The following is an 18,444-nucleotide window of genomic DNA, read 5'->3' as shown; positions in this document are numbered from 1 at the left end:
ATTATTAATCATAATTAAAAAATTATTAACATTTTGTTAGTTTGTTGTTTTATTTTTTATTGTTTTTCTTTTTGTATAAAAGAAGAACCCGTTTCTGCTAGAGCTGCGGTAACATGTGATGATATTCTTGCTGCGTTGCCCGGAAAGAATAGCCCGCATGGTGCGCTAAAAATTTACTTGAGTAGAAATTAAGTGAAACACCGATGTCGTGCTTACTTTAAGAAGTTGCATCAGGATAAATAAATCGGCACAGCTGACTTACAAGCGACTAATAAAAAGTATATTACGTTACGTTTAAATAACACTAAAATATCTGATTTGTAATACATTTGTTCTTTTTGTCTTATCTTTTTACAAAATATTAATTTATCCTACAACAACATAAAATTTCCAATTTATATTCGTCCTAATAATTTTCGTAATATAACTCAATTCGTTAATTATTAATTATAAATATACTTTTTGTCGCTAAAATGTGATAATAGGTCAAATGTAAATCATTACTTTCTGAAACTGTTTTATTATATGTAATGTGTGCGTTAATAATAGGTAAATTAACATTTTAATATTTGCAACATTATTGAACATATTTTGTATTTTTTTTTTTTTTCTGTTTTCAATCACAAGATCACAGAAGGATTTGTGAGAAAATATTTCAAGAAGATTTTTTTTTGCAAAAGGCTGTTTGTGCATAATTTATTGGCATGACAGTCAAATTGCTGAAAATATTAATTGTGTTACAAGTAGATCAATGGAGTTTCAACCAGTTGTTCTGGCGGCTGGCCGAGGGTCTAGGATGACAGATCTTACATCACAGGTACCCAAAGCTCTACTGCCAATAGGAAATATGCCCATGCTATGGTATCCAATAAATACCTTACAACGAGCAGGATTTGAAGGTAAATTCAATCAAATATTTGATAAAGGTAAAAGGAACAGAGATTATGATTTAAAATTAAATTAATATGTTTTTGAGATATTTTCATTCTTACTCTTACATGTAGCCTGGTGGCTGTAACTGAATCTACTCATGCAACCAGTGCAAACCAAGATCAAAATATTTGTGAATGCAGATTTTATGGATTTTATTATAATTAATTATGCAGAATTACGGCTTTTTTTTTCACTTAATTAGAATGATATTTTATTGGAGGAAACCCTGCTTTTGTTACAAATTCCCTTCACTGGTTTGGATCATTTTTAAATTTCATGACTTCAGATTGGATTCTTATATACAATTTTTAGCTTATATAAATCCAAAATACTTTATTTTTCAGAGGCGATTGTGATAGTGTTAGACTCATACTGTGCTGAAGCACAAAAGTTATTGGTGGAGATTTGTGATGTTAAAATGAGATTAGACTTTGTGAGTATACCTGATCAGGATTATATGGGAACTGCAGACTCTTTAAGATACATCAAGGACAAAATAAAGGTAATTTATTTTGTAATACAAGTAACATGAATAAAGTTTGAAATATTTGTGATGTGATAGAATGACAGACTGGTAGGTGTCAGTGGCAAAATGGTTTTGGTAACTGACTTAAAATCAAGTATAAATTTCATCAGCATCTAAATGTATTTTAAGAAAGAACTCTCATATGAAGAAGATGTTTAACTCCAACCAGGTCACTGAGGTGCAGGTGCATAGATGTTTTATTTTCTTGCCTTTGATAATGCACACAAGGCCCTGGAGTCATATTAAAATTTTAACCACCAAAGCTTGTAATTGGCCATATATTCTATGCGGTTTTGGTTATGTGACCCAAAACTCATAAAAAAAAGAGGTGAAAAAGTAACAATGGTAAGCTCAATATACTTTCTTGATAACTTTGTTACATTAGTATGACATATGCTGTATATAGATGATATATATTTTCAATTTCAGAGAGACATCTTGTTGATCAGTTGTGATTTGATAATGGACATTAGTTTACATCACATTGTTAACATCTTCAGAACATATGATGCCACCATCACCATGCTGCTGTGTAGCACACCAGAACAGACCTCAGAGATACCGGTTCCTGGTCCAAAATCGAAGAAAAGATCTGGTAATGACTTATTAGAAATTCCTGTTCTAGATAAGCTTACCTGCTTAGCTCAATAGGGAGAGCATCAGAATGGTATTGCAGGGGTGGCTGGTTTGATCCTCAAGCAGGGTTCTCACTAGGACTTTAAAACATGGAGTCCATGGACTCCCAACCCTGAAAAAGTTGGAGTCCAAAAGCGCGTCACAATTAATATGTTTACAGATTAGTTATTTAATTCTCACAATAGCATTGCTGATATTTTGAATCTTCAAGAGACTTTCAAAGTTTATAGTTATTCACAACAAACTCTGAACTACATAGTAAATTTATTGTTTTGTTGTTAATATTTATTTTAAAATTATTTCATTATAATCATTAATGCATCAACACATGGAACTCCTTTTTTATTTTTCACTTTCATACCAAATCAAATTTTATTCTGGTAAAATAAGTCCACTCTAAAGACAAAAAGTTGTAAAAAAAAACGTAAATGTATATAGGAAGCGTTTAGCGGAATGAATAGGAAAATCGCGTACAGCTTCACACAGTGTGTAAGAGATTCATCCGATCGATAATTATTTTAGCAAATATCTTCAAAAGGGGGCAAATTGAAGATCGATATTTAAAGATTTAATGTTGATTGAATAATAAAGGAACAATTCATTCACATGTTTGGCTTGGAAACTGAGAATTTTTGCGAAATTTTAGGGTTTCTGGCGAAGTGAAATTGCCGATGTTCGGGATCAATTTTCTGATAAAATCTAAATATCAAAGAAAAGCGTATGTGTATTTTGGTTTGTTGCCCTGGAATTTCGGCACAAATCTCAAATTCTTCATACTCTTATAGAATGTTTTTGCAGGCATGAAACGAAAGCAAAATTTTGCCTAGAAAATGCCGAAAATATTCGACAATAATTCAAAATTACACTCATTTGTAATTTGAGAAAACAGTCTTTAAACTTGCGGCGTAAATAGTCAATATTTTTATCCTTTTGTCGGTAAAATTTACTAATTTCCAATTAACTGTTGATCAAATATATCTCGTGTTATATCTGTTAATTACACCTACAGCGCGTGTACATACATTAGTCTGATCTCTATTGCGTGATAATGATCGAAAGCGTTATAGCTGATTGGCTAATCGCTTCACGGGTCGATGTGCATAGGACCGCCTACCTATAGACTGACACGCGCCGACGAATTTGTGTATTAGTGGTTGTAAACAATCGGCAATGTTTATGCGTCCCCAGGCAAAATTAAGCGTACGTGGAATCCTTGCTCTGAAATATTTGCGTCCAGCTGTAATAAACATGCGTACCGGGACGCCGAAATAAGCGTCCCCGAGAACCCTGTCAAGTATGGCAAAATTTCTCTGTTGAAATTTTTATTTGGACATTGCACCAAATGATCACTTGGGGAAATATTAATGGTTACTGGTTAGTAAACCAGGAAAGCCAGTCAGGTGATTTGATCAAACCAAGTGTTTAAATTGGCATGAAAAAATAGAAAATAATTCTAAGTATCAATTGTGTTTGGAATTATGATTGAGGGTTGTCTCAGGTTTCACCAGTAAAGCTAAAAAGTTGACACATGTTACCTTTGTAGCGATGGTATGCTTCACTGATTCTTGGAATGGTTTAGCCATTACCATGATTACCACCTTTGTATAATATTACTATAAGGTCTTACAGTTGTGTTTATGTTTACTATTAAGTTTAAATAATATATATATAATTTTACATTCATTTCAGAGCGAGATTTTATAGGTTTTGATGAGAAAGGTAACAGGGTTTTGTTCATGACATCAGAGGCTGATCTCACAGATATGGATGATGATAAAATCAAATTTAGAAAATCTTTATTTAAAAAGTAAGAAAAATATTCTTCAATTCTAAGAACTGCTGGTAAGGAAGGGAAGTATTTCTTATTAGTCCCCTACCGGTTTACCGGAGGGGACTTTAGGTTTACCCTCCGTCCGTCTGTCCGTCCGTCCGTCTGTCCGTCCGTCCGTCTGTCCGTCTGTCAGTCCGTCAGTCCGTCCGTCCACAAAACTGGATCCCGCGATAACTTGAAAAGTACTGAAAATATTTTTATGAAACTTGGTATATGGATAGATGGCAGTATGGAGATTATGCACGTCTTTTTCTTTTCTTCCTATGTTGAAAATTCTGGTTGCTATGGCAACAAATAGACTGAAAATATGGCAAATTTTACACATAAACTGGATCCCGCGATAACTTGAAAAGTACTGAAAATATTTTTATGAAACTTGGTATATGGATAGATGGCAGTATGGAGATTATGCACGTCTTTTTCTTTTCTTCCTATGTTGAAATTTCTGGTTGCTATGGCAACAAATAGGCTGAAAATATGGCAAATTTTACACATAAACTGGATCCAGTGATAACGCAAAAAGTACTGGAAATATTTTTATGAAACTTGACATATTGGTAGATGGCAGTCTTGAGATTATGCATGTCTTTTTCTTTTCTTCCTATGTTGAAAATTCTGGTTGCTATGGCAACACATAGACTGAAAATATGGCAAATTTTACACATAAACTGAATCCAGTTATAACTCAAAAAGTACTGGAAATATTTTTATGAAACTTGACATATGGGTAGATAGCAGTCTTGAGATTATGCATGTCTTATCCGTTCTTCCTATTTTGATAAAATATCAGTTGCCTTGGCAACAAATAGGCTTAAAACATGGCAAATAAAACAATATTTGTGATTAGTCAAAAAGAGCTGAAAATTTTTATGAAATTGCATCTTTAATTCAAGAGTTATCTCCTCTTTAAGAATTTTGCTTTTAAAATGTTATATTTTGGTAACAGGGATGTTTCAAATATTAACTTTAGAGTGTCCTTCAGTCCGTCTGTCTGTTCATAAAAACTGTTTCCTGTGATCACTTTTAAAGAACTTTTCCAACAAATTTACTTAAAATAGAGAAAAATTGAAACATTAGTGAATGGCCAATGGCCCTTCAGAATGTTGATGGGGTTCTAACTGGTAGGGGACTTATGGATTGCTTGCAATACTATGATAATTGCTTGTTATTACTTGTAACGCTTGAAAGTCTTCATGTGATTAATGTTTGTATTATTTTGGATTGGCATAATGATATTATATTTATATATTCTGATTACACAGTCTTCTAAATTGCGGGTAAAAATATGAGTGTGACATGCTGAAGATTATGTATACATTTTAATATTTCAAAAGTTTTATGCTCAACTCTAAACCACTTATCTAGCTATTATGTATTGTAATTTGGATAGAATTTTAAATGATGTCCCTTTACTATAAATATGTAATATTATTCATATTTGTATATATCAATAAGTAGATCTATATAAATTCTTACTAATCTTAAATTTTCTTGTTGATCTTTAGATATGGAGAAAAAAAACATTCATCATTTTTTGGGAAATTTTTCAAAATCATACTGACTGAACAGCAAAAATAGCAGAACATGATTTGATGGTAAGAATGTTCTGGTGGATCTTGGTCGGCGCTGATTCCATGGGTAAAATCAGATACTGCTGACCAACTAAAAAGCTGTTTTGTTCAACTATATTGTAGTGTTGTTTTTTTTGTAGGCACCCTAATGTAAATATTAGGTCCAATTTAACAGACTGTCACCTTTATCTTATGAAGAAGTGGGTGATAAACTATTTAGCTGATAATAAGTAAGTATTCAGTATACAACTGTACATTTACTTTTGGTCTAATATTACTTTATAAAACAATGTAATTAGGACAAAATTACAGAGGTTATTTTATGATAAGATAGCTGTGTGAAATATCCTGAAACATGTTATAAAACGCCGTTTTCCTTTCTCTCTTTATGTTATCGGCAACCCGTCTACTTTTGAAAAAAAAAATAATCTTTTGTAGATGGTACTTGCTAGATTCAAAGGAAAATGATAAAATGATTAGCAAACAAATAAAAAAGGTTTAAAATTGCAAAAGTACCTTGAATCCCCATTATATGCAGATTATGTATTATTATGAAGAATTTGTTGTTAGTCAGACAAAGCTTAACAAAAAAGTCAAATATGCTATTCTGATATTAATGTTTAATACTTTTACATAGGCAGTATATGCTTAACATATAGCAGCCTTTTGATGAAAAATTGGTAACTTAAAAAATCAGTTCAAATGGATTGATCTTGTTTTTACAGACAAATATCTTCATTGAAAGGGGAGCTAATTCCACATCTTGTGAAGAAACAGTTTGCCAGAAGAAAAAAGAAAGACATACCAAACACAAATGAATCTATTATTTCAGAAGATGTTAAGTCAGGTTAGTTAAAGTCTTAAAGAAGTAACTGGATAAGTTTTTGATTTCTCTCTGCAACACAAAAACATATACATGAAAGGATCCCTAATTTTAAAAACACCTCCATATATATCCACCAGGTGGCCTCATTTGTATCTATTTTTACCTAACAAGCATTAGTCAGTTAATGGAGCACCAAGTGTTTAGTTTAAATATTATTTATTGAAGCTTGATTAAGGAGACAGCAGCTTATTAGAATCACTATTGCTTTTGCTTCTTGGAACTTACAAGTATAATGGTGGCTTGTGTGGAAACCTTGTGAGGTGTTGTTACCCCAGTAGGGCTTGAACCCATGATCCCTAGAGTGAGAAGCAGACACCATAATCACTAGGCCACCCCTTTATCTATTTATCTTTTCTATGTAGGTTTCATACATATCTTGTTTTTAAAGTTTCTGGTAACAAATTTGCTTTTTGTCACTCAAGAGTGCCTTTGATATACTTTCAAGGATACTGATATCTAAATTTCAAGAGAAAATTGTGTTATTGTTTATTGACAAACTTTTGTGCACAATTTTTAGCTCACCTGAGCATGCTCAGGGTGAGCTTTAAGGATCGATGATTGTCCGTCGTCCGTCCGTCGTCCGTTCACATTTTGTTGTTAACACTCTAGCGGTCACATTTTTGCATCAATCATCATCAAACTTGGTCAGGATGCTTGTCTAGGTGATAGCTCGGATGAGTTCGAACATGGGTCATCTCGGATGAAAAAGTAGGTCACTGGAGCTAAAAATAGAAAAACCTTGTTATTACTCCAGCGGTCACATTTTTGCCTCAATCGTCATCAAATTTGATCAGGATGCTTATCTAGTTGATAGCTAGGATGAGTTCGAACATGGGTCATCTCGGATGAAAAACTAGGTCACAAGAGCTTAAAATAGAAAAATCTTGTTAACACTCTAGAGGTCACAATTTTGCCTCAATCATCATCAAACTTGGTCAGGATGTTTGTCTAGGTGATAGCTTGGATGAGTTCGAACATGGGTCATCTTGGATGAAAAAGTAGGTCACCGGAGCTAAAAATAGAAAAACCTTGTTAACACTCTAGCGGTCACATTTTGGCATCAATCATCATCAAACTTTGTCAGGAAGCTTGTCTAGGTGATAGCTCGGATGAGTTCGAACATGGGTCATCTCGGATGAAAAAGTAGGTCACTGGAGCTAAAAATAGAAAAACCTTGTTAACACTCTAGCGGTCACATTTTTGCATCAATCATCATCAAACTTGGTCAAGATGCTTGTCTAGGTGATAGCTTGGATGAGTTCGAACATTGGTCATCTTGGATGAAAAAATAGGTCACAGGAGCTTAAAATAGAAAAATCTTGTTAACACTAGTGGCTACTGTTTTGATCCAAATATCCTGTAAATTGGTCTGAAAGTTTGTTTTGATGATTTCTAAGTCAAGTTTGAACATGGGTCATCTTGGATGAAAAACTAGGTCACACCGCCCAAATATGGAAAAACCTTGTTAACATTCTAGTGGTCACATTTTCGACTCAATTATCATCAAACTTGGTCAGGATGCTTGTCTAGGTAATTGCTCGGATGAGTTCGAAATTGCATGTGAAACTAGGTCACTGGAGCAAAAAATAGAAAAATTTTGTTAACACTCTAGTTGCTACTGTTTTGATCCAAGTATCCTGGAAATTGGTCTGAAAGTTTGTTTTGATGATTTCTAGGTCAAGTTTGAATATGGATCACCTGGGTAAAAAACTAGGTCATACTGCTCAAATATGGATAATCCTTGTTAACACTGTAGTGGTCACATTTTTGACTCACCTGTGATGAGACTTGGTCAGAATGCTTGTCTAGGTAATTGTGTGGATGAGTTTGATGGGTCAGGTGAGCGATCTAGGGCCTCTTGTTTAATTTTTCTCTCTTTTTTTCCCCCCAGATATCTTGAGTTACATACCAGAAAATGATATGTCAGGTGTCATACAAGACATGTCTACGTGGATAGATCATACCGGGGACATGGAGGATTGTTTCCATGGTGATAAAATACGTTGCTATGCCTACACCGTCACAGGAGGATTGTGTGTACGTACAAACACAGTGGCTTCCTATTGTGAAACAAACAGACAGGTACTTGTTTTGTACAAGAAATTTTGTAGCTAACTATTCCATTTATAGTAAACATAATGTAATATTTTTATATGTTATGTTTTCTCTACTTTAACCATAAAATAGTGTTTCATAATCACAGCTGTAAAGGATCACGGCAGGGTTTTTTCCAGCAGTTTTGGAAAGAGGCCTCTGGCTTAAATTGGGAAAAATTTATAAGGCGTTCCAGGCAATTTGAGAAATTTATAAGTTGTAAAAATTACCATATGCATAGCTCTTTTCAAGTAATATTTGTAGCGTATGATCAAATAAGCTGACTCTTCTTCTGAGAAACAAGTCAAAATTGTTCAAATTTTTTTAAAAGTTGAAAAAAATTGATTTGCCAGCAATTGGGAATATTTTTATCGAGACTGGGAAATAGTTAGGTTATGAGAATTTGGTATCGGGCCTTATGTCGGCCCCTGGTAATGCCCTTTTAAGCGATTAATGACCATGTAAGGGAGTTACTATATTGGTATTTTCTAAAAAATCACAGAGGAAACCACCACTCTCATAGATAAAAATGTAATTTGTTTACATCATGTTGTGGCATTGGCATTTATAAAAATCAGAAACATTTTGTCAATGTTAGAACTGAAATTAAGCATACAGCATCAGAAACTTGTTTATGAATTCTTTATGATTTGGGTTAACCTTTTCCCTGATATAGATGTGTTTTGACGGCTTTTTGTCCCCCCCCCCCCCTTTTTTGAGGCCTCAAACAGTGAAAAAATGCCCTATTTAGGCCCCAACCCTGTTTTTCTTTTGAGAAATGTTGTTAAAAAAAGTGACCACTTTTTCGGCGGCGCCCCCCATCCAAATGTTACATCAGGGGGTTGGCAGATAAGAGTGATTTTTTGGCAATTTTGAGACGTCCCCCCGTTGCCATGGTAACAAGAAATTTACGATTGAGCATGCTGTCACAGAGGCTATGGTCTAGTCAACAATTGTGCCAAGTTTCATCAGTATTGAAGCATTTTTCATAGTTTCATAGCAGTTTGAACTTGTTACAGGAGGCTTTCCAATGAAAACGGCCATTTTTCGCAATATGCTCATGGGGTAAAAGGTTAAGCAAGTTTCTGTAACTGACTGGCATCATGTTTGTTGTAGTTATTTAAACTAACATGTTATTATTTTTATTCTACAGATTCAAAGATACTTGATGTCTGTAAATAAAGATATGCCTAATGTTCATCCATCTGCCACCCTTAAAGGAAAACAGCAGGTAACTTATTCAAATAGAATACATGATTTAATTCTCATACTGCTTACAGTCAAACCTGCAAATAAAGGCTACCAAAGTCTGAGACAAAGTATATTATTTAAAGACAAGTGGTCTCTCTTTAAAGGTTAATTTATTCAATTTTATTTTTTTAAAAATGGTTTTATAAAAATGGCCTTTATTTACAGGGTTATCTTTATATGGAGGTGGTCTTTAAGGTTAAGATCCAATACATATAATACAATCAAACCTGTGTTTAAGAGTCTTAAACACAGGTTTGATTGTATTATATGTATTGGATCTTAACCTACTTTAACTATTATGAAGCTTCCGGGCATTTCAGTATTAAATGTTAATTGAATGCAGTAGAGACTGTAAATTCTGGTCAGACTGTAAGCTGCACTTGCAATCTACCTGCTTATCTGGAGAGCAGTGGGTTTTCTTTTTTTTATGCTCCCCGAAAAAATTTCGGGGGAGCATATAGTTGCCGCCTTGTCCGTCCGGCTTTCCGTCCGTCCATCCGTCCGTCCCCTTTTCTTGTCCGGGACATAACTTTGAAAGTACAAGAGATATCAACATGAAACTTTGTAGGTAGATAGATCTCATTGAGTAGGTGTGCAGTGCACAAGAACCGTAACTCTGCCTTGCCTAATTTTTTAATTATCCCCCTTTGTTTATTTTACACTTTGAATTTTGTCCGGGACATTACTCTAAAAGTATAAGGGGTATCAACATGAAACTTTGTAGGTAGATAGATCTTATTGAGTAGGTGTGCAGTGCACAAGAACCGTAACTCTGTCTTGCCTAATTTTTTAATTATTCCCCTTTGTTTATTTTACACTTCGAACTTTGTCCGGGACATAACTCTAAAACTATAATAGGTATCAACATGAAACTTTGTAGGTAGATAGATCTCATTGAGTAGGTTTGCAGTGCACAAGAACCATAACTCTGCCTTGCCTAAGTTTTGAATTATCCCCCTTTGTTTATTTTACACTTTGAACTTTGTCCGGGACATAACTCTAAATGTATAAGAGGTATCAACATGAAACTTTGTAGGTAGATAGATCTCATTGAGTATGTGTGCAGTGCACAAAAACCGTAACTCTGCCTTGCCTAATATTTGAATTATCCCCCTTTGTTTATTTTACACTTTGAACTTTGTCCGGGACATAACTCTAAATGTATAAGAGGTATCAACATGAAACTTTGTAGGTAGATAGATCTCATTGAGTATGTGTGCAGTGCACAAAAACCGTAACTCTGCCTTGCCTAATATTTGAATTATCCCCCTTTGTTTATTTTACACTTTGAACTTTGTCCGGGACATAACTCTAAAACTATAAGTGGTATCAACATGAAATTTTGTAGGTAGAAAGATTTCATAGAGTAGGTGTGCAGTGCACAAGAACCGTAACTCTGACTTGCCTAATTTTTCAATTATTCCCCTTTGTTTATTTTGACACTTTGAACTTTGTCCAAGACATAACTGTAAAACTATAAGAGGTATCAACATGAAACTTTGTAGGTAGATAGATCTCATTGAGTAGGTGTGCAGTGCACAAGAACCATAACTCTGCCTTGCCAAATTTTTTAATTATCCCCCTTTGTTTATTTTCACACTTTGAACTTTGTCCGGGACATAACTCTAAAATTTTAAGAGATATCTGAACATGAAACTTTGAAGATAGATAGGTCTCATTGGATGGAAGTGCAGTGCTTAAGAATCATTACTCTGCCTTGCCTTATTTTGAAGTAATTGCTCTTTGTTTATTTTTACTTTTTGACTTTTGTCCGAGACATAACTTTAAAACTATTAGAGATATCAACATGAAACTTTTAAGGTAGCTAGATATAATTGGATAGAACTGCAATGCTTAAAGAACCTAAACAAAGCCTGGTCTATTTTTGGAGTTATTGCCCTTTGTTCTTTTTGACACTTTGAATTTTACCAGGGACATAACTCTGATATAATCAGGAAACTTTATAGATAGATAGATCTCATTGAATAGAAGTGCAGTGCAAAAAAAGCATAACTCTGCCTTGCCTACTTTTGGAGTTTTTGCCCTGTGTTCATTTTTATGCCACCGCAGCATCTGCGATGCGGTGGCATATAGCGATTCACCTGTGTGTGTGTTTGTTTGTGTGTGTGTGTGTGTGTTATATAGATTATATAGTGAACTTAAAAAATCTTCTTGTGAAAAACCACTTGTCCAATTTCAACCAAACTTGGCAGGATTGATCCTTGGGTGAAGGGCTTCCAAAGTTGTTCAAAGAATTTCATTCCATGCAGAAATCTGGTTGCCATGGCAACCAAAAGGAATTATAAGAATAAATTAAAAAAATCTTCTTGTAAAGACCCAAAAGGCCTAGAGCTTAGATATTTTGCATAAGGCATTGTCTGGTAGACCTCTACCAAGATTGTTCAAATTATAACCCTGGGGTCAAAATCGGCCCCGCCCCAGGGGTCATTGATTTTCACTATATGTACATATAGTAAAAACTTAAAGTAACTTCTTGTAAAGACCCAAAAGGCCTAAAGCTTAGATATTTTGCATAAGGCATTGTCTGATAGACCATTACCAAGATTGTTCAAATTATAGCCCTTGGGTCGAAATCGGCCCCGCCCCGGGGGTCATTGGTTTTCACTATATGTATATATAGTAAAAACTTAAAATACCTTCTTGTAAAGACCCAAAAGGCCTTGAGCTTAGATATTTTGCATAAGGCATTGTCTGGTAGACCTCTATTCAGATTGTTCAAATTATAGCCCTGGGTCAAAATCGGCCTGCCCGGGGGTCATTGGTTTTCCTTAATATGTATATAGTAAAAACTTTATTATAGTAAAAAAATTCTTCTAGGCAATTGACAAATGCTAGAGGTTAGATATTTTGCATGAAACATTGTGAAGTGAACTTCTAGCAAGATTGTTCAAATTATAGTCCTGGGGTCAAAATTGCCCCTGCCCCGGGGGTCATTGATTTTCAATATATACTACATGTATAGTAAAAAATCAAAAAATCTTATTGTCTGAAGGAACAAGGCTTAGAGCTTGAATATTTGTTAAATGATATCATCTATAGGTACTCTACCAAAGTTGTTCAAATTTTGCCTCTTGTGTCAAAATTAGCCCCGCCCCGTGGGCCATAGGTTTTCCTTATATGTATATAGTAAAAACTTAAAAAATCATCTTCTCTAAACTTACAAAGGCTAGAGTTAAGATATTTTGCATGAAACATTATGTAGTGAACCTCTAGCAAGATCAATAAATTTTATTTCTCTCCTCAGATTGGTACTGATTGTCTAGTCGGGGAAAGTGCTATTGTTGGAGAGAAGGTGTCTGTGAAACGTTCAGTGGTTGGTAGACATTGTACTGTAGGTGATAAAGTGAAAATAACTAACTCTGTTCTCATGGATCATACTCATATTGGTGAAGGGTAAGGAAATGATCTACTAGCATTAATATTATGTCTTTGTATTTTCTATGATCTACATGAAGGGATAACTTTTAACTAGATTTTCTGATAGCAAAATTTGGTTATTCAATAATAACTAAATGTAGACAGGCTTATGCACCAATCCTAAGTATAACTATATAAGTGGGTATTTCTGTGTGTTGAAAAGTTGATTTTAAAATTCCAGATATTTCTCGTGAGTAAATATTTTGATTTTTAGGCTAGAGGAAATTTTAGCAATTTTAGTCAAATCACCAATATTTCCATGTCACTAACTTAACCACTTGTACTGTACATAATCTTAGGGATTTCGACCAAAGTTTCATAAGTAATCAATTTTATAAATTGACTTTGTACCAAAAACTAAATTTCATTTGTAAAATTTCTTCATCAGATTAGAAATACATTTGAGCCATGCCATGACAAAACCAAAATAGTTCTTTGCGACCAGCATGGATCCAGACCAGCCTGCGCATCCGCGCAGTCTGGTTAGAATTATGCGCATCCGCGCAGTCTGGTTAGAATCCATGCTGCATCCGCGCAGTCTGGTTAGAATCCATGCTGTTTGCTATTGGTTTCCCTACTTGTAAAAGGGCTTGTAAGCGAACAGCATGGATTTTGATCAGACTGTGCGGATACTCAGGCTGGTCTGGATCTATGCTGGTCACAAACACACTATGTTGGTTTTGTCATGGGACGGCTCAATTTTCTTGTATGATAAATTTCAGACGGTTAAGTCTTAGAAGAGTAAGTTGACTGGATGGGGTATAAGTTTTTATTACGTAGTTCATTTTTGGCCGGGTTGCACTGGTGCAAACCCGGGTTATAGTATGGTGAATGTTGGGCTGCGGGCAGGGAAAAAACTTTCGTAACAGTTTTCTCAGCAACTACTTATCACAGCCTTTTGATATTTAGTATACAGCATCAAAGCATGGTCCCATACTGTGGGATTCAATTTCAGGTCTGTCGCTCATCTACTTCCTGTTTGCCGACCTAGTTAAATTTTCAGCATTAATGGTCAATAGAACGAAATTTTCGTAACAGTTTTCTCAGCAACTACTTCTCACAGCCTCTTGATATTTGGTATACAGAATCAACACATGGTCCCATACCGTGGGATTCGATTTCAGGTCTGTCGCTCATCTACTTCCTGTTTGCTGACCTAGTTAAATTTTCAGCATTAATGGTCAATAGTAGGAAATTTTCGTTTAATGCTGGTCAATAGTAGGAAATTTTCGTAACAGTTTTCTCAGCAACTACTTATCACAGCCTTTTGATATTTGGTATACAGCATCAACACATGGTCACATACTGTGGGATTCGATTTCAGGTCTGTCGCTTATCTACTTCCTGTTTGCTGACCTAGTTAAATTTTCTGCATTAATGGTCCATAGTAGGAAATTTTCGTAACAGTTTTCTCAGCAACTACTTATCACAGCCTCTTGATATTTGGTATACAGCATCAACACATGATCCCATACTGTGGGATTCGATTTCAGGTCTGTCGCTCATCCACTTCCTGTTTACTGACTTAGTTAAGTTTTCTACACTAATGCTCAATGGTAGGAAATTTTCGTAACAGTTTCCTCAGCAACTACTTATCACAGCCTCTTGATATTTGGCATACAGCAATAACATATGGTCCCATACTGTGGGATTCCATTTCAGGTCTGTCGCTAATCCACTTCCTGTTTGCCGACTTAGTTAAATTTTCTACATTGATGGTCAATGGTAGGAAATTTTCGTAACAGTTTTCTTGGCAACTACTTATCAAAGCCTTTTGATATTTGATATACAGCATTATCACTTGGTCCCATACAGTGGGATTCGATTTCAGGTCTGTTGCTCATCCACTTCCTGTTTGCTGACTTAGTTAAATTTTGACATAATTAATGATCAATAGATAGTAGAAAATTTTCATAACAGTTTTTGTCAGCAACTACTTACCACAGCTTCTTGATATGTGGTTCACAGCATTGACATGTGGTCCCATATTGTGGGATTCCATTTCAGGTCTGATGCTCATTCTTTTTCTGTTTACCAACTAAGTTGAATTTTCAACATCAATGGTCAAGACAGTGGTAGAAAATTTAAGTAACATCACAGCCTCATGATATTTTGTATACATATGCAACCCGGCCTTTTCTGTCTTTGACCCATTTTTCAAAGTTAATATTTGATAAAATTGTTCTGATAGTCATATTGTTAATATATTTTCAAAAATTTATTTTTCTATTATCAAACAGGTGTAGTATACAAGGTAGTGTTATTGCGGCCAATGCTCACATTGGTGAGAAGTGTGAACTGAAGGACTGTATTGTTGGTAGTGGACAAAACATTGGTGCTAACAGTAAGTAAAATTCAATAATTTATTTATTATAGCCTGTTTTGTAAAAATGTGTTTAAAATGACATAAGGGAGGTTTTAGGCATCTATAGCAGAGTGATTAAGATCCCTGCAACTCTCTGGTTATGAATTTCACTAGGATTACAGTATTGAACTTGTTTTGTTTCGAGGAATGGGTCTCCGTGGCCGAGTGGTTATGGTTGCCGTCTTCAAATCTATTGCCCCTTACCAGTTACCACTGTAGGTTTGAATTCCAGTAGGAACTATGAATTATTCCACATGAGAAAGTTATATAGATAGCTTATGGAAGGTTGTTGGTTCTAATCAGATGCTTGCTCATAACAGAAATAGTCTACAGAGGAACACAACAGACACAGAATGTCTTCCTCCACCAGTAAAGCTAGGGAATCACCATATGATCCTTACATTGTAACATATGATATACCCATAATAAATCAATTCAAATGTGGGAGTTTTGCCTTTAGCGTATGTTATATTTGTGGTTTTTCCACTTTTCAATTTTAGTCTTAAATGATATACTGAGGGTCACCATTTTCTTCCTTATGGAAATTTAAATATTTGGTATCTTTACTGGCCTGAAATATTGCACAAAAGGGCACCAAAGGTTTAACCCTACCAGGAGGGCTGAAAAATTGCCATTTTATCTGAAAAGGGTCTATGAGACTTAAAAAGCATACAAAAAGAAAACAAGAGGGCCATGATGGCCCTGAAGTCGCTCACCTGTATATAGGCCCCTGAAGTGGGCCAGTTTAAACCCCAGGGCTTTTATTTGAACAAACTTGGTAGACACCCATTAGAAGATGTTTCATGCTAAACATCTAAGGTCTAGCTGGTCAAGTTATTTCTTTACACATTTAGTTAAAAACAGTGACACACCTGGGGCAGGGCCAATTTTGACCCCAGGGCTTTTATTTGAACAATCTTTGTAGACACTTACTAGAAAATGTTTCCTGCTTAATATCTAAACTAGCTATTTGGGTTTTTTCAAAGAATTTTTAAGTTTTTGCTATACACATATAAGGAAAATCAATTTACCCTGGGGCGGGCCCAATTTTGACCCCAGGGCTTTTATTTGAACAAACTTTGTAGACACTCACTAGAAGATGCTTCGTGCTTAATATCTAAACTCTAGCTATTTGAGTTTCTTCAAAGAAGATTTTTTAAGTTTTTGCTATACACAAATAAGGAAAATGAATGTCCCCGGGGCGGGGCCAATTTTGACCCCAGGGCTTTTTTTTTTAACAAACTTGGTAGAGACTCACTAGAAGATGTTTCATGCTTAGTATCTAAACTCTAGCTATTTGTTTTTTTTCAAAGAAGATTTTTTACGTTTTTGCTATACACATATAAGAGAAATCAATGACCCCCGGGACGGGGCCAATTTTGACCCCAGGGCTTTTATTTGAACAAACTTGGTAGACACCCATCATAAGATGTTTCATGCTAAATATCTAAGCTCTAGCTCTATGGGTTCTTTAAAAGAAGATTTTATTAAGTTTTTACTATATGCATATAGGGAAAATCAATGACCCCCTGGGGCGGGGCCAATTTTGACCCCAGGGCTTTTATTTGAACAAACTTGATAGACACTTATTAGAAGATGTTTCATGCTAAATATCTTAGCTCTAGCTCTTTGGGTTCTTTAAAAGAAGATTTTATAAGTTTTTACTATATGCATATAGGGAAAATCAATGACCCCCTGGGGGAGGCCATTTTGACCCTAGGGCTTTTATTTGAACAAACTTGGTAGACACCCATTAGAACTTGTTTCATGCTAAATATCTTAGCTCTAGCTCTTTGGGTTCTTTAAAAGAAGATTTTATAAGTTTTTACTATATGCATATAGGGAAAATCAATGACCCCCTGTGGCGGGGCCAATTTTGACCCCAGGGCTTTTATTTGAACAAACTTGATAGACACTCACTAGAAGATGTTTCATGCCAAATATCTAAGCTCTACCTCTTTGGGTTTTTTAAAAGAAGATATTTTAAGTTTTTGCTATCGGTTGCCATGGCAACCAGAGTTCTGCATGGAATTAAATTCTTTGAACAATTATTAAAGGTGATCACCAAAGGAACATTCCTGTGAAGTTTGGATGAAATTGGCTCAGCGGTTTATGAGGAGATGTCATTTAAAGAAAAAGTTTACGGACGCCGGACGGACGCCGGACGAAAAGCGATCACAAAAGCTCACCCTGTCACTTTGTGACAGGTGAGCTAAAAACACACAAAATTATATAATTATATCATCAAGAAAAAAGTTATATAGATTTTCCTTAATTTCCTATTCAGATAATTTTATAAAGACTAACTTAGGAATAAAAATATTTGGGATTCTCCCAGCTCAGCTAATCGGTAGGTACAAGCAAACTTTTTATAGTTACAGCTTCAGGTTGACTAAGCTATTGTGACTGGTAAGTGCACCATGAAGCCATAATGGTAAAAGTTTGTTTGTACCTACAGATTAGCTCGGAAAAACCCACATTTGCCAAATTCTAGATAGCATCTATTGTCAATATCTCTTTTGTTTACAGGTAAATATACAAACGAGGCTCTAGTGGCAGAAGAGGAGATGCTGGAATTCTAATCTACTCAATCAGTATTATAATCATTCTCCTGAAACAATTCAGTATGTGGTGCAAAATTATTTAGAATTGATACTGAAAAGACCATACAGTGTAGATGATGTCATTTTTCATGTACCAGTATTTTGAAATTTGAAAGTGACAGTTAAAAATTGGGTGGAGCCGTTTTCAGATCGAATTTCCCCAGTATGTACAATATAAACAATACAGATACAAAAACTACTTCTTGTGTTGTTCTTATTTCAAATGCAAATCACTGTTACACAAAAAATAAAAGAGAAAAAAAAAGTAAAACAAGCAAATTCGTTGAATTTTTATCCCCCGCCGAGTACT

The 18,444-nt window shown here is 34.9% G+C and overlaps 1 protein-coding gene across 1 annotated transcript; it reads left to right on the top strand.

Moving 5' to 3' along the window:
* Window positions 1-82: 82 nt before the first annotated feature.
* LOC132725332 (translation initiation factor eIF-2B subunit gamma-like) lies at window positions 83-18,333 on the top strand. The gene is made up of 12 exons (XM_060710440.1): window positions 83-278; window positions 748-899; window positions 1,278-1,435; window positions 1,889-2,054; window positions 3,785-3,902; window positions 5,638-5,727; window positions 6,223-6,344; window positions 8,275-8,465; window positions 9,631-9,708; window positions 12,994-13,142; window positions 15,407-15,510; window positions 18,061-18,333. Exons 2-12 carry the CDS (start codon window positions 752-754, stop codon window positions 18,111-18,113), a joined length of 1,377 nt encoding a protein of 458 aa, XP_060566423.1. The 5' UTR covers window positions 83-278; window positions 748-751; the 3' UTR covers window positions 18,114-18,333.
* Window positions 18,334-18,444: the final 111 nt, after the last annotated feature.

Source organism: Ruditapes philippinarum, unplaced genomic scaffold (assembly GCF_026571515.1).
Source record: "Ruditapes philippinarum isolate M1 unplaced genomic scaffold, ASM2657151v2 ctg7416_1_1_1_1, whole genome shotgun sequence".
Lineage (NCBI taxonomy): Eukaryota > Metazoa > Mollusca > Bivalvia > Venerida > Veneridae > Ruditapes > Ruditapes philippinarum.
The sequence above is the reverse complement of the archived record's forward strand: the minus strand, read 5'-3'. Positions and strand labels throughout refer to the sequence as shown.

Excerpts from the sequence above, each read along its gene's own strand:
- LOC132725332 (XM_060710440.1), top strand. The coding sequence starts at position 752 with ATGGAGTTTCAACCAGTTGTTCTGGCGGCTGGCCGAGGGTCTAGGATG. Across the intron at positions 3,903-5,637 it reads AGAAAATCTTTATTTAAAAA|GCACCCTAATGTAAATATTA; the intron begins GTAAGAAAAATA and ends TTTTTTTTGTAG. Across the intron at positions 9,709-12,993 it reads CCCTTAAAGGAAAACAGCAG|ATTGGTACTGATTGTCTAGT; the intron begins GTAACTTATTCA and ends TTCTCTCCTCAG.